A 20507-nucleotide genomic window follows, 5' to 3' on the forward strand; every position below is an offset into this window, starting at 1 on the left:
TGAAATATATTTTGTAAATGTGTTATTTATTTTCGAGAAATACATAAAATAATTTATACAGACGATGATTAAATTAAGAAAAACTTTACACTATGTATTGCACCACATAGGTAATTCATTATTTAATTTCTAAGTTACAATAATATGACTGTTCTAATAGTTCTTCGTTCAAAGCTTTCAAGGCCCTGAATCATTCGTTTTTCCCTTTTTAATTAAATAACTCTAGATAACTTACTCATACATGAATAATAACACATTACAGGATACAATAACGATAATATTCAATGTAGAAAAATAGGACATTACATTTACTAGTCTGGTGCGCTGATCAGAAATTTAATTAGTCAGGTGCTTAGTATCGAATTATAATTTTTGTTTTCATTTTTCAATCACGCTTCGTGTAACATATTTTCGTAATTTGAGTCTAATTAAACAGTCATTTACACATAAGACTTGATATACTGCAAGAAAATTCTTTTTTTAACATGACTTGACAAATAAACAATTGGTACAGTAAATTTTTTAATGTTTTCTAGTTATGACATTGGCAGTATAAATGAACGTCTTTTAAAACTTTTAATTAAACACTCTTGCTTTAATCAATAAATTTTTGAATTATCTCATATACTATAAAGGGATGTACAGATGTTTTATGTTTGTTTGTTAGGTGTTTTTTATACGCAGCGTTGCAGTGAAATGATGTTAGTAATAGAAGTTTCTACTTCAAAGCAATAAAAGTTGTCCATTTTTACTAAAACATTAATGACAATTGTTTCACGGTAAAATTGTTATAATAACCATTGACATCATTGACATCTTTATCGATGTTTACGTAATCTTAAAAGGAAGAAGGTTTTTACAAGTATTGCATTACTAGCGTTTTTTCTTTTTCTTTTTTTCTTTTTCATTGATAACAGATTCAAGAAAGAACTTGAACATTGACACTTTGATAGATAGTCGTAGTTAATTGTACTTTTGAAAGTTAGAAAGAGATACATAGTTAATGAACTTGAAGATCATTTACTTCTGCGACAATATTGTCAATTTTTTTAATGATGAATGAAAACTATAACCAGATAAATGTTTACATGGATCAACTGCAAATCCAATTCTCTGAACATTATTATAATTCATTAGTACAACAACAATTTGTTCCTGTTTCAATCAAGGTTGCACTTTTTTCAGATTGTCTTAAGGAATTTTCATTAATTTTTTGTATATTTGTGATGCAAGAAACTTACCATTAAAGTTGTAAATACATATACTTTTTGAACAGTATTATAAGAAGGACAAAACAATAAACAAATGTTTAGATGTAATCTCATACAAATTTTTTATTTTTTGTTAACACGATTATTTAATAGAATATATTCAACTACAATACTTTATGATGGCATTTCTGTATGATATGATTGATGAATCAACGATGACGAAATTGGATTTACTAGTAGAAAAATATTTAGCTTCTTATTTATGATTTTTGAACTATGCGTCAATGAGTATAATATAAAAAAAGGAGTTATTTACTAGCATTGCAGCTGAAATTATTTCTAGCACAAATTCAATCGATCTATCACTCATAAATATTAGAGTTAGTAAATGCACTGTCCTTTGTTAAAATGTGTTTCATTTCTTTCATTGGCTGATCGACAGCAACGTTGAACTATTTATTTTTACATACATAGGGGCAAAATTATTTGATTATGAATGGTGAAGAAAGACACATACAAGAATAAACTTAAATATCACAATATTTTTCAATACAATAAATAAATATGAAATATGCAATAGTTATTTTTAACGATTGATATATGAATGATTAAATGTTCTAATGAGGTAACTTATAGTAAGAGTGTACTTCCAATAAAAAATGTCTACTTTTACTTGTTTTTTTTTTAAATTCATAATTATATTCGCACTCTCACTCATAGAGATTCGTATAGAAAAATCTTAATAAGTAATAAATAACTTATTCCAAAGTATGTGTTACAGCACAAATTCAATTAAGAAGATGCATAAAATTTCAAGCTAAATAAAAGTTAATTTAACGACTAAACGAAAGAAATTACGATAAAAATCTGGACCTTTTTCTTTCGATTCAATCAAATGATTGAAATTATTTTTGCGATAATAAACCGATACTATATATACATTCAAATTATACATACGTGACAAAATGTTATATAACTTTTTACAACTTCTGGAATAGCATAAAAATATCGGAAAACTCGCTATACGTTGTGAGTTTCTTTCTTTTAAATAAAAAATTAATTTATTGCATGATGTTTAGCTAAATCAAATTCATCATTGTATCGTCAACAAATTCCTATCGACGGTTTTTCTAACTTTAGTATTTTTACAAGATGCTAATAAAGTTGACAATTATTGAACAAGTCTAAACATTGGTCGTTTATATAAAAGACTAAGAACATCTTTGTACATATATATATATATATATATATATATTTGCTCAAAAACTCTAAATGTGTCAGTTTTGATGTTACATAAACGTATACTGTTTGATCGATTTATAAGCATAGGCTCAATATATACATTATAAGAGATTGATTTGCGATTTCAAGCTCGAAGAAAAAAAATTATTAGCCTCTGGCATTTAACAGATTCGGGAAGTGTTCATCTCTATTTGATTTGTAAATAATGATTTCGAAAATTGCACAATATCAAGAAAATTTAATCATTCTCAAGAAAAGTTGCAGTCGTTCATTCACAAGTAACTACAATGCAGAACTAGCGTGTGTTCCGATATTTTCGATGCAACAGTTGTACTAATTAACATCATAGATTAAGACAGACGAACAAAGTATAACAAAATAATATGCCCCAGGAAAAAAGAAAAGCTCAGTCTCATCCTCTCGTCTCCCATGAGACAAACGTCCATCTCGTCAACTACGTCATTCGCAAAAAATATCTACACATGTCGCAATGTACAGAGATAAAGTCGGACTGGTCGTTTGTTTGCTTTTGTTAATTTATGTTAAATCGCGAAAGCAATGTATGATGATGAGCGACGACAAGGCGATCGAACGAAGTGTGAACAGAAAAACCAGAGAATAGCTTTTCCTAAAAGCTCTACACGATTTTCTAGTCTACGCGCCTCTTTTGAAAAAAAAAATGAAATCTTCGTTCGTTCGGCCATCTTCATAAACGAGTGTTCTTCGCTCATAGAAGGCCAACGTGTCAATTGTTATCAGCTTGCAGCGGAGGTAGGTAATTCTTGTTTTTCATAATACGAGCCCCCCGTCATAAATATCGCCTGGCCGGTACCGGTGGTCAGGACTCCTCGCCGTTGCTTGCTGTGCAACAAATACGAGAACAGTTGCGGTCAGACATTCGCCGTCTCGGCGTCGCCTTCGAATTCGATTTGACGTTACCTGGTCAGGAAGATTTCTGCGCGAACTCGTGAAGAATGTCGCAGGCCATTTCCAGGTCGTTCCTCGTGATGCCCAACGCTCGGATGACAGCATCCTGGGCGAAGCCGAGCGCCATCAGTCTGGATATATGCTCGACGTTGATATTTTCGTAGGCGGCGTTCTCCGTGGTCTTCGGTATCGGCCTGCCGCTTTCGTCTTTGCCTTTCATCAGTGCTGTCAGTCGCTCTTTACTCATCTGCGGTGATGCAAAATACAATTTGCCATTTATGAAATTTGAAAACAGACGGGAATCTCAAAATTTCTCTTATTTCTCAACTATTTTAGAAAACTAAAATTTCTTTGAGCGAAAGCAGTCAACCGATCTCGAGTAGCTTTAAGATATCGTACGGACGAACATCGATTTCGCGTAATGAAAAAAATCGACTATTCGTTGGCAACAGTGCAATCTAAAAATGAGCCATGCCACTGTCTATAATCCAACCAGAGGAAAGAAAGCTCGAGCACCGTGTCCGTGCACCCACCTCGAGATTGATATTTTTCACGACGTGCTGCTTCGTGCCGGCGATCATGATGGTGTTCTCGTAGAGGTGGTCCTGTTTCTGGCTGTCCTTTGGTTTGGGCGGCCTGGCGATGGACAGCGGCGGCGGTACCGATGGCTGCATCGCCGTCCTCGCGGCCGATTTCTCAGGCAGAGCCGGCGGCACCGTGGCCCGATTGGCGATCGCCGCGGGCCTCGCGCTGTGCGGCCTTATCACCGTCGGCGGCGCTGGTGCCACTGGCGACAGCGACGACGCTCGGTGAAGCATGTCGTATCTGGCCTCGCTGTTGGCTGCAAATTCACGGTGGACGTTTGAAAAGTGATCCTTCCGGAACGACAGTAGCCGCAACCGTCGCGTTCATCTCCCAAGTCGGTCGGCAATTGGCCGCGAGCTTTCGACAACATTGCTGCGGTGACTTTTGATCGGCCAGTGCGGGCATCTTCCAACGCGCGTTTCGCAAAGAGCATTACACGACGGCCTGGTCGCGCGAGCGCCTTATCTCTCGCGGCCATGCGTTGCGCATGCGCTTCCGCGTCCCACGGTGTTGGCGTGGCGGTCGATGCTCTCCGAATGTGAGAGGAGTCGGCGACGGGAGCTGACGGGAGTCTCTCTGGCGAAACGCGTCCGCGTTTATCGCGGCTTTCACCGGCTGACAGTCGCTGTTCTCACGTAGCCGCGAGTGCGACGACACACCTGTGGCTCCCGAAATCCCCCAAGCCGTGCGTTCGCGCGCACGTCGTTCATCGTCGCCGATAACAACGAGTACACGTATGTGTGTGTGTGTGTATGTGTGTTTTCGCGCGCGCGTGCCGTACATCGTCTGCTAGCACGAGCAAAGCACTTGACAGGTGGTGGTGGTGGTGGGCCGCGTCGATGCGCCGGATCCTCGGCGGGCTCGTCGCTGTGTTTGCGCCGGTCGTTAACCTCGCGAGTCGGCTCGCGCGCCCTTATGCGCGGATAACCTCAAAGTCCAAGGTCCCCTCCAGTCTTTCCGTTTGTGTGTTGTAGCCGTGAAAGCGCGCGCGGGCATGTCGCTGCACGCTGAACTGCAAGCTCTGCTGCGCGAGCACGGACAGGAGCAGCTGCTGCGATTCTGGGACGAGCTGTCGGCCGACGAGCAGCAGTCGCTGGCTAACGAAATAAGGCAGCTCGACCTCGAGCGCATGAACGCGTACTTTCACCGCGCCGTAGCCTCGAACGACACGAAGAGACAGCTGGACGACAAGCTGGAGCCGATACCGAGCGATGCCTTCGACTCGGTGACGACGTCCCGGGAAACGTCGCGCTACGAGCATCTCGGGCTCGAAGAGGTGTCGAGAGGTCGGGTGGCCGTGCTGCTGATGGCGGGCGGTCAGGGCACGAGGCTGGGCGTCGACTATCCGAAAGGTATGTACGACGTGAGTCTGCCGTCGCGGCGGACTCTCTTCCAGATCCAGGCCGCGAGGATCCGCAGGCTCGAGCAGCTGGCCAGGGAGCGGTTCGGCGAGAGCGGCAGCGTGGCCTGGTATCTGATGACCAGCGAGGCCACGCACGAGCCCACGCTCGAGTACTTCGCGGAGAACGACTACTTCGGCGTGGGCAGAGCCAACGTGATGGCGTTCAAGCAGAGCACGCTGCCGTGCTTCGCGCTCGACGGCCGCATCATGCTCGACAGCAAGTACCGGATATCGCGCGCGCCCGACGGCAACGGCGGCCTCTACGCCTCGCTGCTGCGCGAGGGCGTCCTCGAGGACATGCGGCGCCGCGGCATCAACAGCGTGCACGCCTTCTCAGTGGACAACATCCTGGTGAAAGTGGCCGACCCCGTGTTCGTCGGCTACTGCCTGGCGCGCCGAGCCGACTGCGGGGCCAAGGCCGTGAGCAAGCGATCGGCCGACGAGCCGGTGGGCGTCATAAGCCTCGTGGACGGCCAGTACGCCGTGGTCGAGTACAGCGAGATCTCGTCCCGCACCGCCCAGCTCACGGACGCGGCTGGCAAGCTCGTTTACAGCGCGGGCAACATTTGCAATCACTACTTCACGCTCGAGTTCCTCGACAGGCTCTGCGACAGGCACCTCGAGCAGCTGGACTTGCACGTGGCCAAGAAGAGGATTCCGTGCGTCGGCGACGACGGCAAACGGCGCACGCCCACCGCGCCGAACGGCATCAAGATCGAGAAATTCGTCTTCGACGTGTTTAGGTTCTCCAAGAGTTTTGCCGTTTGGGAAGTGTTGCGAGACGAGGAGTTTAGCGCTCTGAAGAATTCCGACGCGGCGGCTATCGATTGCCCCTCCACTTCTAGAAACGATCTGTTGACTTTGCATAAGAAATGGCTAATCAATGCCGGAGCGGAAAAAGTCGACGGCGACGTGGAAATATGCCCGCTCCTGTCCTATGCCGGCGAGAATTTAGAGCAGATTGCCAAGGGCAAGACATTCAAAGGACCTTTGCTTTTATCCTAAACGCTCCGCCGAGTTTTCACGAGACAACATTGATACTTTTATCTTAAGAGCTTTTACATTCTACAAATTGTTCGATATAATGAACATACAGTTATTTTTATTGTTTAAGACAACGATCGTTCAGTTGATATCGCTTTCAAATTGTTACTTTTATTACAGATTATATATTTTTTGCACTTAATGCAGTTATCTCTCGTAGAGTATACTTGATTACATTTTGTTTTTATTAAAAATGAATTACGACGAATGACACGCTTGTTATCACGAAATTATCTCCAATTGTGTAAATTTTGATTTTTATAATGGTTTTGTACTTAAATATTAGACTGTTACTTTTATAGTTTGGAACTGCGTGACTCGAAATATTCAATTTGTTGATTTGATATTTTTTCTTTCGTTTCAATGCAGCATAATGACGCAATGCACAGTAATAATACGCACGAGACAAATATTATGTAGTAATTATGGTAATGAGTGTGAATGGAGTGAATTAATATAATAAGTAGAGATGCCACAATTTTTGTAAAATCAAGGAAGAACAACAGTCCACTGACAACGTGTACCATTTTTCCCTTTTACCAGTATAGATTTTAATTTAACATCTTTAAAAATTTTTTCACAAGACTTTCAAAGTTAATGAAAATGCAGCACAGTAAAATATTCTTGCAGCGTTTGCGGTAATTAACATCGAAACACTTGCCTTGGAAGCAGTCCGAGCTGCATTCTTTTGATATTCCTTTATAAATATATACATATGTAATCGAGAGCCGTTCACCTTGAAAAGGATATCAAGTGAAAGTTTTCATTGCATGTATATGAGAGTTTTGAGCGCGCTAGGTCTTCCTGTGTAGTCGATAAAAAAAAGATTTTTGAAGAAATCTTTGAATGACTATTTTATATTTTTATAAAGCTATATATTGGTTATCTCGAAGCGTCTAAACAGTTTTGTAAGCGACTACGTTAATAATTTTTATAGTGTACATAATAATGTCAATTATCAAGAATATATTGGACATATTTTATTAAAAAATTGCGTTTTTCCGTTTCCTTCACGAATGTATTTTGTTTAAGATTTCATTGCCTATGAGCAGATAATCGCGATAGAAGCATTTTTGTAGCCTTTGCTTTCCGTTTGATAACTTATCATTCTTAACTTTAATCCTTAATCAAGCGACTGTTTTTCACATAAAACGCAAAGGCATTCTTGAAACATCATTACATTGCACTATATTAAAAGAAAGGTCATTCGGTCTCTCACCTTTGTTGTTCGGTGTAACATTATCGTTATTTGCCGACAGAATAACCGTAACGGCAGGCGGCGCCGTAGATTGCTGCTGCTGTGTACTCGCCGGCGGCGGAGGTGCATTCTCCTTGGGCACGGCGAGATGTCTGCCGGTCGCGTTGTTCCGTATAATCGGTTGGTTTGATGTAGGCGATGGCGATGATCGTCGTGGTGGCAGTGGTGGACTTGGTACTATTCGTCGGGATGGCGGCGGTGACGTTGCTGGTGAAGAGTCATCCTCTTCGTCCGATAAAGAATTGCCGTTGCCATTTATTAGTTCCATTATTGCCTGGAAACATTATTTTTCTCATCCTAATTTAAAAATTTTTCGATGATAAAAAAAAAGTTTTTAGCGAATATTATCGTGATGGCAGCGTGACCGAGTTATTTGTTCTGGTATTTTACAAAATAAGTACAAAATAAAAATAAAATTATCAACAATAGTACGTTAAAACTATCAATAAAATAATATTTAGAAAAATTTATAGATCAGATGTTGTAAGCTCATAAGCGAGGTAAAGCAAAAAATGCGTTTCATTCGGCAGATTGTACTTACTTATCAATTTTGATGACTCGGTTGACTGGTAAATATGACTATTCACTTTATGTACAGTGTGTTTTGGATATACGATTAGTACGATATCATGCAGGCGATTTTTCCAGTTTGAACAACACACAATGGAATAAATCAAAAGAAATAAAAACGTTACTCAAAGGGGAAAAATCATGCGGACAAGACAAACGGAACTATAAAGCGTCTTTTCTGCAAAATGTAGCACTATTAATGAACTCTTTTGATCTTCTCATGCTACGATTCTTCCTTAGGTGGATTAAGTATCATTTATATATTATGTTTCGGTTTTATAATCGGATATTTCATCTAAAATTAAAAGCCAATAGATTTCATGCGTCGTCAATTGTAGATAATGAGTAACGGGATAAAAGCAAATAATAGCAAAACTCAAATAAATGTTAACATAGGTTTTATTTAGAAATTGCTTGTCATGTATTCTACTATTTTACAGAAAAGTAAAAAAGTTTTATGTAAACGCTAGACATCAGGCTTTATAAAATTCATTTAACTTTGTTGCGTCACTTCCGTAATACATGGCGCTGCGACACCTTAGTCAAGCTACAGGTATTTACCTATTGCACAAATAACAATTTGATTGTCGTATTATGTTTTCGTAGATTGAGATGGACGATAAAGTGATCATAGATATATGTAAAAATGAGCTTTGAAGAAAGGTATTAAAACTTTCTAAATATACTTCATCGTATAAATATTGATATTTTTATTGATTGTGCAGAAAATATTTAAACCATCTCATTTACAGCTGTACTGATATGTATACTGATTCAAGAAATTTTCGATTTTACGACCGCGAAATTGCCATTCACACTTTACTTTTAATATTAACAATTCAAATTGAAATTTTTAAGAAACTGAAAATGAACGGCTTACAGCTGATGTGATGAGATGGCATTTTTCTGACGCTATAAAACGTTTTTTTCAAGATCCTAACCATTTATTTCCTAATACTTAGAGTAATAACAATTTTTAAATTCGCAATGCAATTCGAGTAATCGCCAAAAATCAAACAACGGTTTGGCACCTGATTTATTCAAATTACAAACTTTAATCTTTATAATATACAAGTTTTTTAATGGAATTGATCAACGACGAAAATAAGATTTCCACAATTGCCTACCACGATATTTCAATTAAAAATTTTTCGAAGGACTATTTTGCAAGTTCTTAAAATCTCTAACATCCCCTTAAGCACCAATAATTTGCTTATAAAAAACCATCTATTTAAAACCGTATATAAAATAATTCAAATTTGCATTTTTATTTTGAAGTATCATCTCGTTAAACGTAATGAGAGTAAGGTGAGATTTAAAATTGAATCTTGTAATGCTAATTAAAAGTGTTGATCTTTTAATAAAAATAATTTAACTACAAAATTGTTCTTGGTGTATATTAACATATGCATGCAAAGCAATTACCTACTATTAGATAAGCATTCGAGGACGATCATTTTTGTAAGTTTTAAAAATTATAAATAAGAGATACTGTATAGTCAATCAATATGATTCGAAAACATAATTATTTATTTCAAATCAACCTATGATGAAACTTATGAAAAATTTTTTTTTTGTATAGTGAACTTTTATTTTATATAAAAATATCATAATGGTTCATAAAGTAGGCTGATGGCAATGAGATATTTTCTTTATTCTTTGAATGATCTCAAATCTACCTTACCTCATTTTCGTGCAAGCATAGACATCGAGATATCTATTTTATCACACAAGATTTACTACGTAGCAAAGATAAAATATAAAAGGAATAATTTTACTCTTTTTAATTAAAGAGGTAATAATTTCATTCCACCGAATAGAAAAGAATAAATTATTCCCACGGTTAAAATAATTCAATTATAAAAAATTGATTTTATAGTTTAAGTCTTCCTAAGACAAAACAATGCCATTCAATACATCGATTGTAATACGTGAAAGCATCAATAATTCATCGGAATACTTTTTTCTCGCAAGCACTTAAGTAACTAATTTCTATTTTAATAATTAAATAATTTTAAGATTCAACGAGTTTTAAGCTACAAAATAATTACGCTTTCAAGACGAGAATTAATCAGTGACACACAAAAATGTCTTGAAAAGCAATTTTTCAGGCCATTCAAAAGTTTTTCAGTATGCGACAAAGCTTCGAGTTTTTTTTATTTTGTTTTAGATTATTTGCGCAGAAGTATGGTATTGGCGAGAAATAATATTATTTATGCAGCATTAGATCAGGCACTTTTCGATGATTAGTAAATTTTTGTGATTTTAAACCTACCAATTGAAAATAAACAAAATGAATTACATCGATAAGTGCCTGTTAATGTTCGAACACAGGCATCACACACAAGAACAAACAAAAAAAAAGACATACAGCAAATCAGGACAGAGGGAGCCGTTAAAATAAAAAGAGTAAAAAAAGAGATAAGGCGTATTTCGTTCTGCTGTGCCCTAGTCAGATACCTCGGTGTCGGGATCCAAATCCTTAGTCGGTGTCGACGAGTTACTTGCTGTGGCAGATTGAGCACCTTGACGATGCGTCCGCCGTGGATCAAATGGATCGACGACAATCTGTTCGGTACCCTTTATCTCCGCTCGGCAGAATGGACAACCCTGACCTTCGGAATCCTGTGAAAAAAAATCAGATCGTTAAGAAAATAAAAAATAAAGATCGAGAATTATTCTCACGTTATAAATACATGTAAAGTTAAATATATACAAGTAAAGATTACTTTTTGTTTCCACACGTTTATTAGTCAGAACGAGCGTATCCATAATTAACTAGCTCAAACTGATAAATTGGCAAATATATTACTAGATAAGACAATAAAAATAGTCATTATAAAAAATATTACAGAAACACATTTGAACGCAGTGGAATACATTTTCAATTAGAAGTATAACTAAATAATGAACAACTTGAGTTGGCTATAGTTTGTGAATGAAAGAATTGCGATTCTATAGTTTCATTGGAACTTTTTCGCTCGTACAGCTATTATTTTCAAGTTACAGTGATTTTGATTGACCCCAAGTATTAGCAAGTAAAGTTATCTAAGGCCATACGAAATCGATGTGCTACAGTCTTATTATTATTATTACGAAAAGTTTATGGTGCTTGTAAAGCTAAGGAACTTAGTAAAATCTATTGTACAGTATAAGTAATGGAGGTACACTGGACTTTTCAGCTAGTTCACTAAATAAGATCATTTATTGATCAAAAAAATTAAAAGTAGCACTTTTCACAATCGATTTCAGTATAGACCTGACTTACAGCTTAAAATTATTGCAATAAATGATTAAATATTCATAAATTTGTCGTATAATAAACTAATAACTATGGAAAAAGGCACTGCTACCTGCCAAGCGGTGAGACATGGCGTGCAGAGCAAGTGTCCGCAGGGTTCTATCCGTACGTCTTTGTCGTGCTCGGCGCAGATTTTACACAGCTGAAAAGTGCTACCCATTTCGCAATAGAGCTCGTACTGCTCGGCAGTGACCTTAATGTGCTCCTCAGGTGTCGGTTGCACCGCCCACGTGAGGTCTGGATTTGCATTGCGACCGTCTGGATACAGGTAGCTGTGAGATTGTAAGTGTAAGGTTGTTAGAAATAAAGTATTCAGAGGTTTTCGATCAAACCCTATAGCCTGTTGCTATAGAGTTACTACTTTATAAATTCCCTAACATTTTTTATAGTAATAGTAATAATAATAACAAGAATAATAAAAGTTATAAAAAATTTTTCTCTTATAAATTTTGTCGCTAAAATAAAACAGCAGCACAAAATATATATGCCATAGAAAATGAAATATTATTTATTTTAGCATTAATAACAAGTACGTAAATAATTATGATTTTCCATTGGCACATTAAATTAATTTCAAATGGATCAATTCTTCGTGAACTATGTAAGATATCTTTGAGATTTCATGACCAATTCCCTGATCGTTTATTATACCTTGACTGGCTTTACAAATTTGTAGCAACACCAAGTCAAAGATAAATGTATTTACTCAGAGTAAAAATAAATAAAATTGAGTTACTAACAATCCTTCCCGATAGCCATCAAGCAGCGCTTGGCAAAGGCTCTTATTATGCGGTATGGTTTGCAGAATGTCACCATCCGAAGTGACGTAGCCGATGGCCCACTGCCCAAGCCTCGTGCAGCTTAGCCGGAACACGTAGCTACCGGGCTTGCTGATGCAATATTTTTGCAGACGCGCCTTCACTTCGTCGTACGTGAGGAAAGCCACGTAACCGGGATGCGTCACCGCGAGGATCTTCCAGTTGCGTAGCAATGACGACCACGGCTGGAACAACCTGTTGAATACACACACAAGTTAGATGGCTGTCGCATTTCATCGTGCAATTCAAGCGACCAACGGTGTACCTTGTGAAAACGTCGAACTCGAAGTTGGATATGTAGCCGTTGCACGTGAGGTCTATCGTTGACTTCAACGCCATCGCCTGCAGTCCTGAGCTTATAGGGTGAACCTGATTCAACTCGTGCCTGAACACTTTCCATGGTACGAGTGTACTGCAACATTAATAACAGTTCGATTAGACATCGCGCCGAACCACTTTTTTTTCACAATTATCTTATATTTTTCTCAGAAGAGTTTTTGCGATCGATTTTCCGATATTAACACTACAGTTAGAACTTTAACCGCTGCTTGTGAATAATTAATAGACAGTCGTTCGACGCGGCACGAACGCGTTCGCTCGAGGCGATATGTAGGTTCTATCAGCTGCAACAATCATGAGCATAAAGAATGTTTACCGATATGATTATTGTGGGCATGTTACTTTTCTATTTGTTGTAGCGCGCGGTGAATTTCTGTCCTTGCAATTGGACAATTGGGCAAACTGATAATACGAGCTCGTAACCTTGCTACAAGCTTTCTTTCAGAGCATCAGCAGTCATTAAATATCGAAAGTATTTGTTTTTCATTATCGTCGACATCTCCACTTACACAAGTATCCGTCAGAGTTTTCGGAGCAATATTCGAGGTCAAGTTTGCGTTAACGTGAACTTGCAAAAATTTCGAAGAGCATTCTGTAGTTGACCCGTCGCACGAGAGATGGAATTGGTGTCTACATGGCGTTGCACATCATTTACAGTTCCAATATGAAAGGGGACGAGTCAACGCTCAGTCAGAACATTCTGTCTTGCATCAAAGTCAAGCATATTCTCAAGTTTATTTTCGTTGCCGGTGTCTTATCTATTCTGGCATTATATTTCACTTCTGATTTTACTTCGGGCGGTAAGTAACGTATAAATTTATATCGTCAGCTGATTGCTGAACAATCAGTGCAGATCCTATACAAAGTTCACTGTGCTGTAGGTAAACCGATGAGTCACTCTCTTGCTTGATGTTATTCAATAATTGAATGGTCGTACGTAATAAATTATAATCAGTACATTTCGGAGTAAAAAAGTTAACTTATCTCGCTCGAACAAATGCAACGTCACCATAATAGGTTGGAATCGTCGAGCATACAAACGACGAATGCCAGATGGAAAAAGAAGTCATTAGAAGCGATAATTGACAACTGAAGACAATAATTACGCTCGCGATCGAGAAAATAACAGTGTACAGTATCGAGTCTCGAGTCACGCAAACTTTTCCTTTTCGCGCAGGCGCATGCAACACGCACATACGCATAGTTTTACCGGCGAACGGGAGACCGAGTCAGTTGATGCCCAGACACAGCAACGCGAAGAAATTGCTCATCCAATATTTGTTTTTTAACCTTTTCTACGTGATCTTTTACGAAACTCTTTTAAATTATTGTCAAAGCACAGATTGATTCTAAAGTGAGTATCAACAAAGAGAGAAAGTATAGTTGACGTAATGGGTGGAGTTTGTCGCGAATTGTTGCGCGAGAAAATCCAATGGCGCTCGTGAACAAGAGAAAGATCGTTGCGTGCAAAAGGTTGGGTCCTGCAAACGCCAGGTGGCGTCGGCGTTCTCTCCCCGCAGCATCTCGATAGTTCGGCACTTGACAGATGTTACCGGCGATTTTTTCTTTATTTTTGTTTTTGTTTTTTATTGTTATCAATTGGAATTTAGTTTAACATTTAAGCTTAATAGCAAAAATTGCAAACTTTGTAAACAACAAGATGGCCTTTGAATAATTTCATATCGCAGTCTTTTGGTAAATTGAAGCCTGTACCTACATACAAGAGCCAATCGTTATAGCGTTTATTATAAACTATTTTCTACGAGGACGTTGGTAAAATTGATTTTTCCACTTACGTACAGATATATTTATTAGAAAGTGGAATAAAAATTGTTTGACATATAACGCGTAAATATTGTTTTTCCTCTCTCGCGAGTCGCTGTGTAACTTCTTTTGTCTGTCATGTTGTTAATTGCACCGAACATTTCAGGATTATCATCTTGCACTTAAAGAAAACTTGTAAAAACATAAAAAAACAGACGGAATGTATATTTTGAGAAAGACCTTATTTCCAGTCGGACTACAGCATTTAGTGCGAAATTTCTCAGGCACGTACCAATTGTATTAGCCGCTCTAAGTAGAATCCATTTAGGCTTTGAATAATTTCGAAACATTCATTTATATATGTCGAATTGAAGCACGTAACACTCTGTTGTTTATTAAAAGTGTTTTTGACGTACTAAAACGGAAGAAAACTAGTAATAAACTGGCATGCTTGATGGCTTTCTCTAAAGTATCGATTTATTCGTAATTTAACGACTATTGATTTCTTTAAAGAAACAGTTGTTTTGTTGAAACTGAAATATAAAAGCAATCGCGATCAATTTTATTAATGATATTGTCTTTTTCAGTCATGAGCGGAAACGAAGATTACAAGTCTGCCAAGTCAGTGTACGATTTCGTGGCTAAAAATATCAAAGGGGAGGATGTGCCATTGGCAAAGTAAGTTACTTTCCGCATTTATCAATTATTCACAAGTTTTTTGATTGATCAATTCATCAATTCGTAACGAAACCGTTCGAAACAGGAAATGTACAAATGAATCCTATTGAAACTTGAATTTTATTTTCAAATTGGTAAACCATTAAAAATTACTTAACGCTTTTGCAAATTTTGTAAAATTACTATCAGTGTCAGTATCTTACTTTTATTAATGTTAATCTTAGGTATAAGGGGCACGTACTGCTGATCGTAAATGTTGCTTCAAAGTGCGGTCTCACAGCCACTAACTACAAAGAATTAAATGAACTTTACGATCAATATGCTGAATCAAAAGGTATATTGAATCAATAAATGAATTAAATACACAATCGACACATTTGTCAATTGTTAATTATTTTCAGGATTAAGAATTTTGGCATTCCCGTGCAATCAGTTCAACGGACAAGAACCTGGCAATTCTGAGGAGATTTGCAGTTTTGCAGACCGTCAGAAAGTGAGTCTGTTATTACGCATAGAAAATAAATTTCCAGTGGGAGACTAGGGCACTAGGAAACATGTTCATGCTTCCTATTTAAAACTTTCCGTGTCCTGCATTCAAAACAATGAGCCTCAGTGGAAAAAAATCGATAATAAGAGCTGTGTATTGTTTACTTCTCAGCAGTAAGCAACCTAGATTACAAATCGAAAAACGTGTATATATATATAATATCCTACTGTTTATATTTTGCTCGAAAAAAAACGGTTAATCGCAAAAGATTTTCTGTTCTTCTTGAAACTTTTAAATTGCTCAAATTAACATTTTTATGATACGACCTAGGATAGCTTTTTGCATAATAAACTGTCAAAAGATCAACGTTTTCTTGAACCAGTTACCGAGAAAAAGAGAGAGAGAGAGAGAGAGAGAGAGAGAGAGAGAGAGAGAGAGAGAGAGAGAGAGAGAGAGAGAGAGAGAGAGAGAGAGAGAGAGCTGAAACTGGGTTAGTTCAAAGCCAACTCTCTTCCCTAAGATTAATAGTGCCGTGCTCGCTCGCGTATTTGCTCCGGAAGAATTCATCGATGCGAAATGCGCGCGCGGACGTGAAATATAAGCGAGGAAAAAGTTTATATGCATGCGAAAAATCTATATATCTTCGAATCTAGGACAAGCGTTTCCGAATAATAAAAAATGTCCTTTGCAATGACTATATTTATTTTTTACAGGTAAAGTTTGAGTTGTTCGACAAGATTGACGTGAATGGTGACAATGCTCACCCACTGTGGAAGTATCTAAAGAAGGAACAGGGTGGAACTCTTGGTAGTTTCATCAAGTGGAATTTCACCAAATTTATCGTCGATAAGGAGGGCAAAGTCGTTGAACGACATGGACCCAATGTTGATCCCAGTAAACTCGCTGACAAGCTTGAGAAATACTTTTAAAGAGTTCTGTGTGTCTACTGCGTATACTATAGTCTGAGTGATATATATTATTTTCGATCTACAAGATTGATGTCACAAACTTTCCTTTTTTTATTATAATTATTCGCTTACACGTTTGAGAGTCATTTTTATAAAAAGCTATTTAGATCTACTCATAATAGCTAATTTTTGCAATTAGAATCCGCGTTATGTCCGCGACACGCTTACATTTACACGATACTCCACATTTCTTTTCTTTATTATTAGTTTTACTTTCTGTAACATTCACACATATTTTATATATGTGAAAAACACTTAATAAAATCGTCTTTTGTAAATTTGCTTTAATTTATTGCTGGCTAGCAATTTCCTTGAAAAATATACAAATATCTATTGTACCCTTTTGAATTATTGCCGCCATTCTTATATATCTTACTGTTAAATTCGGGAATTATTCGGTCAATTACTTTCTCAACAATAATTTTTTGCATGAACTTGTAATATATCTTATACATACTTTTGTCCATCACATGTAATAGCTTGAAAGGCAGAATCGCAAAATGGACAATATAAAAAGTTCAAACGAATTTTATATGTATTTAAAATCAAGAGTAAATTTAGTAATAAAATATTTACCGAGACAGCTTGCAATATTATATTGTGTTAGATCATACATATGTAATAATAATAATGATGAAAATGGCTGTTGGGCCTTGGAATTTTGAAAAGTGGCTGAGCACATTTTAAAATTACACAAAATCAGCATAACTTATGAAAGTATAGTTGCAAGTCACTATATAACGAAAGTTATCTGAAAGTTCATTCCCAACTCTGATGCTTGTCCAGTTGCACGTAAACAGGCTTTAAAAGGGGCCTCTACTTATACTACGGACAGACGCTAGCCAGTCGGGTGTGGAACAACAAGAGGAGAGGAAGTCTATATCTCAAGTGGAATGTTGAGTGACTGATTTTCGATTCTTTCGACTTGTATAGAAGTAAAAATACAGCAGTGACGTAGCGAGGAAGTTAGTACTCTGGTAAGGCGCTGAAATTCATTTGAAATTCTGATATTCTTCCCGTGACACTCTAACCTCAAAATCGCTACTTTGTTATTGGTTTTCGTCATTCCATAGCGTGAAATATTGTGCATAAGGAGCGCGTAGAGGCTCACATTTGCGGAAGCGCATTCACCGTAAATCTGTTGTTTTGTATAAATAATGCATTTCCATACCCATTGCGTAATATTAACTATTTATAGAATTTATTACTAAAATTTTGACTTATCTATTTTGACGATAACAGTTTCGTCCGCGAATGTAAGCACCTCGTTGATTCTTCGTTAAGAATTTCCAATAAATTCCGTGATGACTACGTATTTTCTAAAATAAGATGACCATTTATCTAATTATAGCGATCGACAGATGAACGAGTTATTAGTTGTTAATAGTAAATCCGCTGACGTTCATGATGCAATAACACGAAAATTGATTAATTTCAGAATTTGCCACTAACAATGAGTGGAAACAACGATTACAAATCTGCAAAGTCAGTGTATGACTTTGTAGCTAAAAATATCAAGGGGCAAGATGTTGCCTTAGAGAAGTAAGCGATAAATAAAAAAAAGTTGATCGATCACGATGAGTTGCATTAATTTTTGCCATAATTCCAGTTACAAGGATCACGTATTGCTCATTGTGAACGTCGCATCGCAGTGTGGTCTTGCCGCGACCAATGACAAAGAGTTGAATGAACTTCACGATAAGTATGCCGAGAGCAAAGGTACTGATCGCGTCACTTTCGAACGCGCCATTCAATTAAAGAAACGACGGTTCTTCGTTAGGTTTGAGGATTCTGGCTTTCCCGTGCAATCAATTCAACGGACAAGAGCCAGGCGATTCGGAAGAGATCTGCAGCCTGGCCGCTCGCAAAAACGTGAGTGAACCGCATGAGACGAACGCTCGTCGACGGGTAAGCTGAAAAATTCGTTGCAGTTGAAATACGAAATGTTCGAGAAAGTGGATGTGAACGGCGACGCGGCTCACCCCTTGTGGAAGTACTTGAAGAAAGAGAAAGGCGGAACCCTCGGCAGCTTCATCAAGTGGAACTACACCAAGTTCGTCGTCGACAAGCAGGGCAAGGTAGTCGAGCGACACGGGCCTAACGTCGACCCCAGCAAACTCGCGGAAAAACTTGACAAGTACTTTTAACAGAGCCGCAAGTGCCGGAGAGATTCTTCACGACTGATCAACCGTTTTCATGCGCGCGCACTTCCTCTTGAAAGCAGCGCCGTTGCTAAGCTCCTCTTCTTTCTTCCCCTTGCACTGCTTTCAAGGCGTATATTTCTCTGTTGTGTGTGCTCGAACCAGTTCATATGTTATAGCTGCGAGTTGTTTTGTTCCTACCTTGTCACAATAAAACTCCTCAAAACCAAGGTTCTCGTTGCAAACGTGTCCCAAATCAAACGCTACAGTCGTACTCCGAATGCAGAACACCAAAATTAGACGGTTTCGCGCGATGAACGGCGCGCGACCCTCTTCGCTCGTCACGGCAAAGAAAACGACAAAACGAAAATGTAAATACAATCCTGTAACCCGAGCACGTGTGATCTCCGCGGCGAGCTCTCGAACATTAAAATCCATTCACGTACAAACACGCACGCGTTCGAGACGCACGCGGTGGGTTTTCTTTTTCTTCGAGCAACGCAAGGAGAAAGTCAAACGTGGCACGGAATTGCGTTTCAAGTTCGCTCGACAGCAATTAGTTGTGGCTCTAAGCTCCGCTGAAGTAACCGTTACATCAAAATCAATCAAAGGCAAGGGAAGAGCTCTGAAAATCCGCGTAACAAATTGTCCAGCATGATTTCCGCTCGAAATTGCCTGCCGAAGGGCGCAGTCGAAAGTTTTATATTTGCGCAAGCCCAGCTGCAATTTCCACGTCGAGCGATTGCGCGCGACCGCTATGGGATTTTCAGGCAACGGCGACGGTCCCGACGAAACGCCATTGCCGAGGAAGAGAGAAAGAGACCGAAGCCAGCGATGTTTTTTTTTCACCGTTACCAGGCTCTGCGTACCTCAACGCGCAGTACACTCGAGCGTGCGGCTACGATATAAAAAGCGCCTCGTAAATATTTCGTTGTGGTGGCGCGCCTGATGTATCGATTTTGATATTAAACTCCTCCCTCCCCCTCGGCGCCCTTTTGCTAATCCGCGTCGCCGCAAGTGGTATATCATTTCGGACGTCGAGCAGATTGGATTTCGACCGAATGTTGAGTTCTGATGGAGTAGACCTGCGTATGATGCAGATTTGAGGAGGGCATTTAATTGAATTGGGGTCGCTTCGCGTACGACAGTTTTGATTATCGACTAAACGATCTTAAACGGTGCAAGTACGAACTGACTTTGTCATTGTGAATTTGCAATGTAAGCTTATTTTTTCATTTGAAATATCGAGAGATTTAATCTATTAATTATCGAGATAGGAAACACGATTTACGAGAGCAATTTGTGTTGATAGTATTTTCAGCGACCTTTCATTTCCCAAAAAGATACGCGTTTACATACTTATGGAAGCTTTTTAATTAACGTAATATACCATCCGTAAAGAAAATTGTTTGCGCGCATTTATTGAATCGTTTCATATTGACACGTCAAAATTAAAGCGTTCTTTTCCTTCAGAAACGAAAGGCACTAAAATACGATCCTCAAAAGTAAAGACTATCTTTGATCATAATGAAAATACTTATACTTTCAATTACAAAGACAGAAAACAATGTAAATTGAACGGCCATCCATACGAACGAAAAACAAAGTGCAATTATCTTATTTACAATCGTTTCACATTTGGGAAACTGAACAAGCTACTTGACAATTGAATCCTCGACGAAATAGACACATCATTATTTACATCGCCGGAGTATTCATTACGGCCTTAACCTTTCGGCGCAACGTCATTTTTCGCGAGTAAGTAAAGCCGT

General features: G+C 38.4%; 3 protein-coding genes across 8 annotated transcripts in view; 2 read left to right on the top strand and 1 right to left on the bottom strand.

The window, feature by feature from the left end:
• Positions 1–25: 25 nt before the first annotated feature.
• LOC131663293 (E3 ubiquitin-protein ligase CBL) overlaps positions 26–20507 on the bottom strand; it is a 37952-nt gene continuing 17470 nt past the window's right edge. Inside the window, exons 3-10 of one of the 3 annotated variants that reach the window (XM_058933618.1) lie at positions 12624–12770; positions 12281–12553; positions 11593–11812; positions 10700–10864; positions 7631–7943; positions 3914–4221; positions 3393–3627; positions 26–3314 (exon numbers count right to left, since the gene is read on the bottom strand). In XM_058933618.1, the coding sequence (XP_058789601.1) occupies positions 3397–3627; positions 3914–4221; positions 7631–7943; positions 10700–10864; positions 11593–11812; positions 12281–12553; positions 12624–12770 (1657 nt within the window). In that variant the 3' untranslated portion in view covers positions 26–3314; positions 3393–3396. Of the gene's footprint in view, positions 3315–3392; positions 3628–3913; positions 4222–5797; positions 6227–7630; positions 7944–10699; positions 10865–11589; positions 11813–12280; positions 12554–12623; positions 12771–20507 lie in introns of those variants that run through there. The other 2 variants (XM_058933617.1, XM_058933619.1) reach the window with 2 other exon arrangements.
• Positions 13317–16872, top strand: LOC131663296 (uncharacterized). Of its 4 annotated transcripts, none has more exons than XM_058933631.1 (6): positions 13381–13497; positions 14628–14745; positions 15049–15139; positions 15364–15473; positions 15541–15632; positions 16340–16872. In XM_058933631.1, the coding sequence occupies exons 2-6, from the start codon at positions 14682–14684 to the stop codon at positions 16553–16555; spliced, it is 573 nt and encodes a 190-aa protein (XP_058789614.1). In that variant the 5' UTR covers positions 13381–13497; positions 14628–14681; the 3' UTR covers positions 16556–16872. The 4 variants fall into 4 exon arrangements, with proteins under 4 accessions (XP_058789612.1, XP_058789614.1, XP_058789613.1 ...); XM_058933630.1 differs by lacking the exon at positions 13381–13497 and adding an exon at positions 13567–14051; XM_058933629.1 differs by lacking the exon at positions 14628–14745 and having other exon boundaries at positions 13317–13497.
• On the top strand, positions 17232–19053 carry LOC131663297 (uncharacterized). Its single transcript, XM_058933633.1, has 5 exons — positions 17232–17571; positions 18033–18136; positions 18204–18313; positions 18375–18466; positions 18526–19053. Exons 2-5 carry the CDS (start codon positions 18048–18050, stop codon positions 18739–18741), a joined length of 507 nt encoding a protein of 168 aa, XP_058789616.1. The 5' UTR covers positions 17232–17571; positions 18033–18047; the 3' UTR covers positions 18742–19053.

Source organism: Phymastichus coffea, unplaced genomic scaffold (assembly GCF_024137745.1).
Source record: "Phymastichus coffea isolate CEN01 unplaced genomic scaffold, Cenicafe_Pcof_1.1 PCOF00033, whole genome shotgun sequence".
NCBI lineage: Eukaryota > Metazoa > Arthropoda > Insecta > Hymenoptera > Eulophidae > Phymastichus > Phymastichus coffea.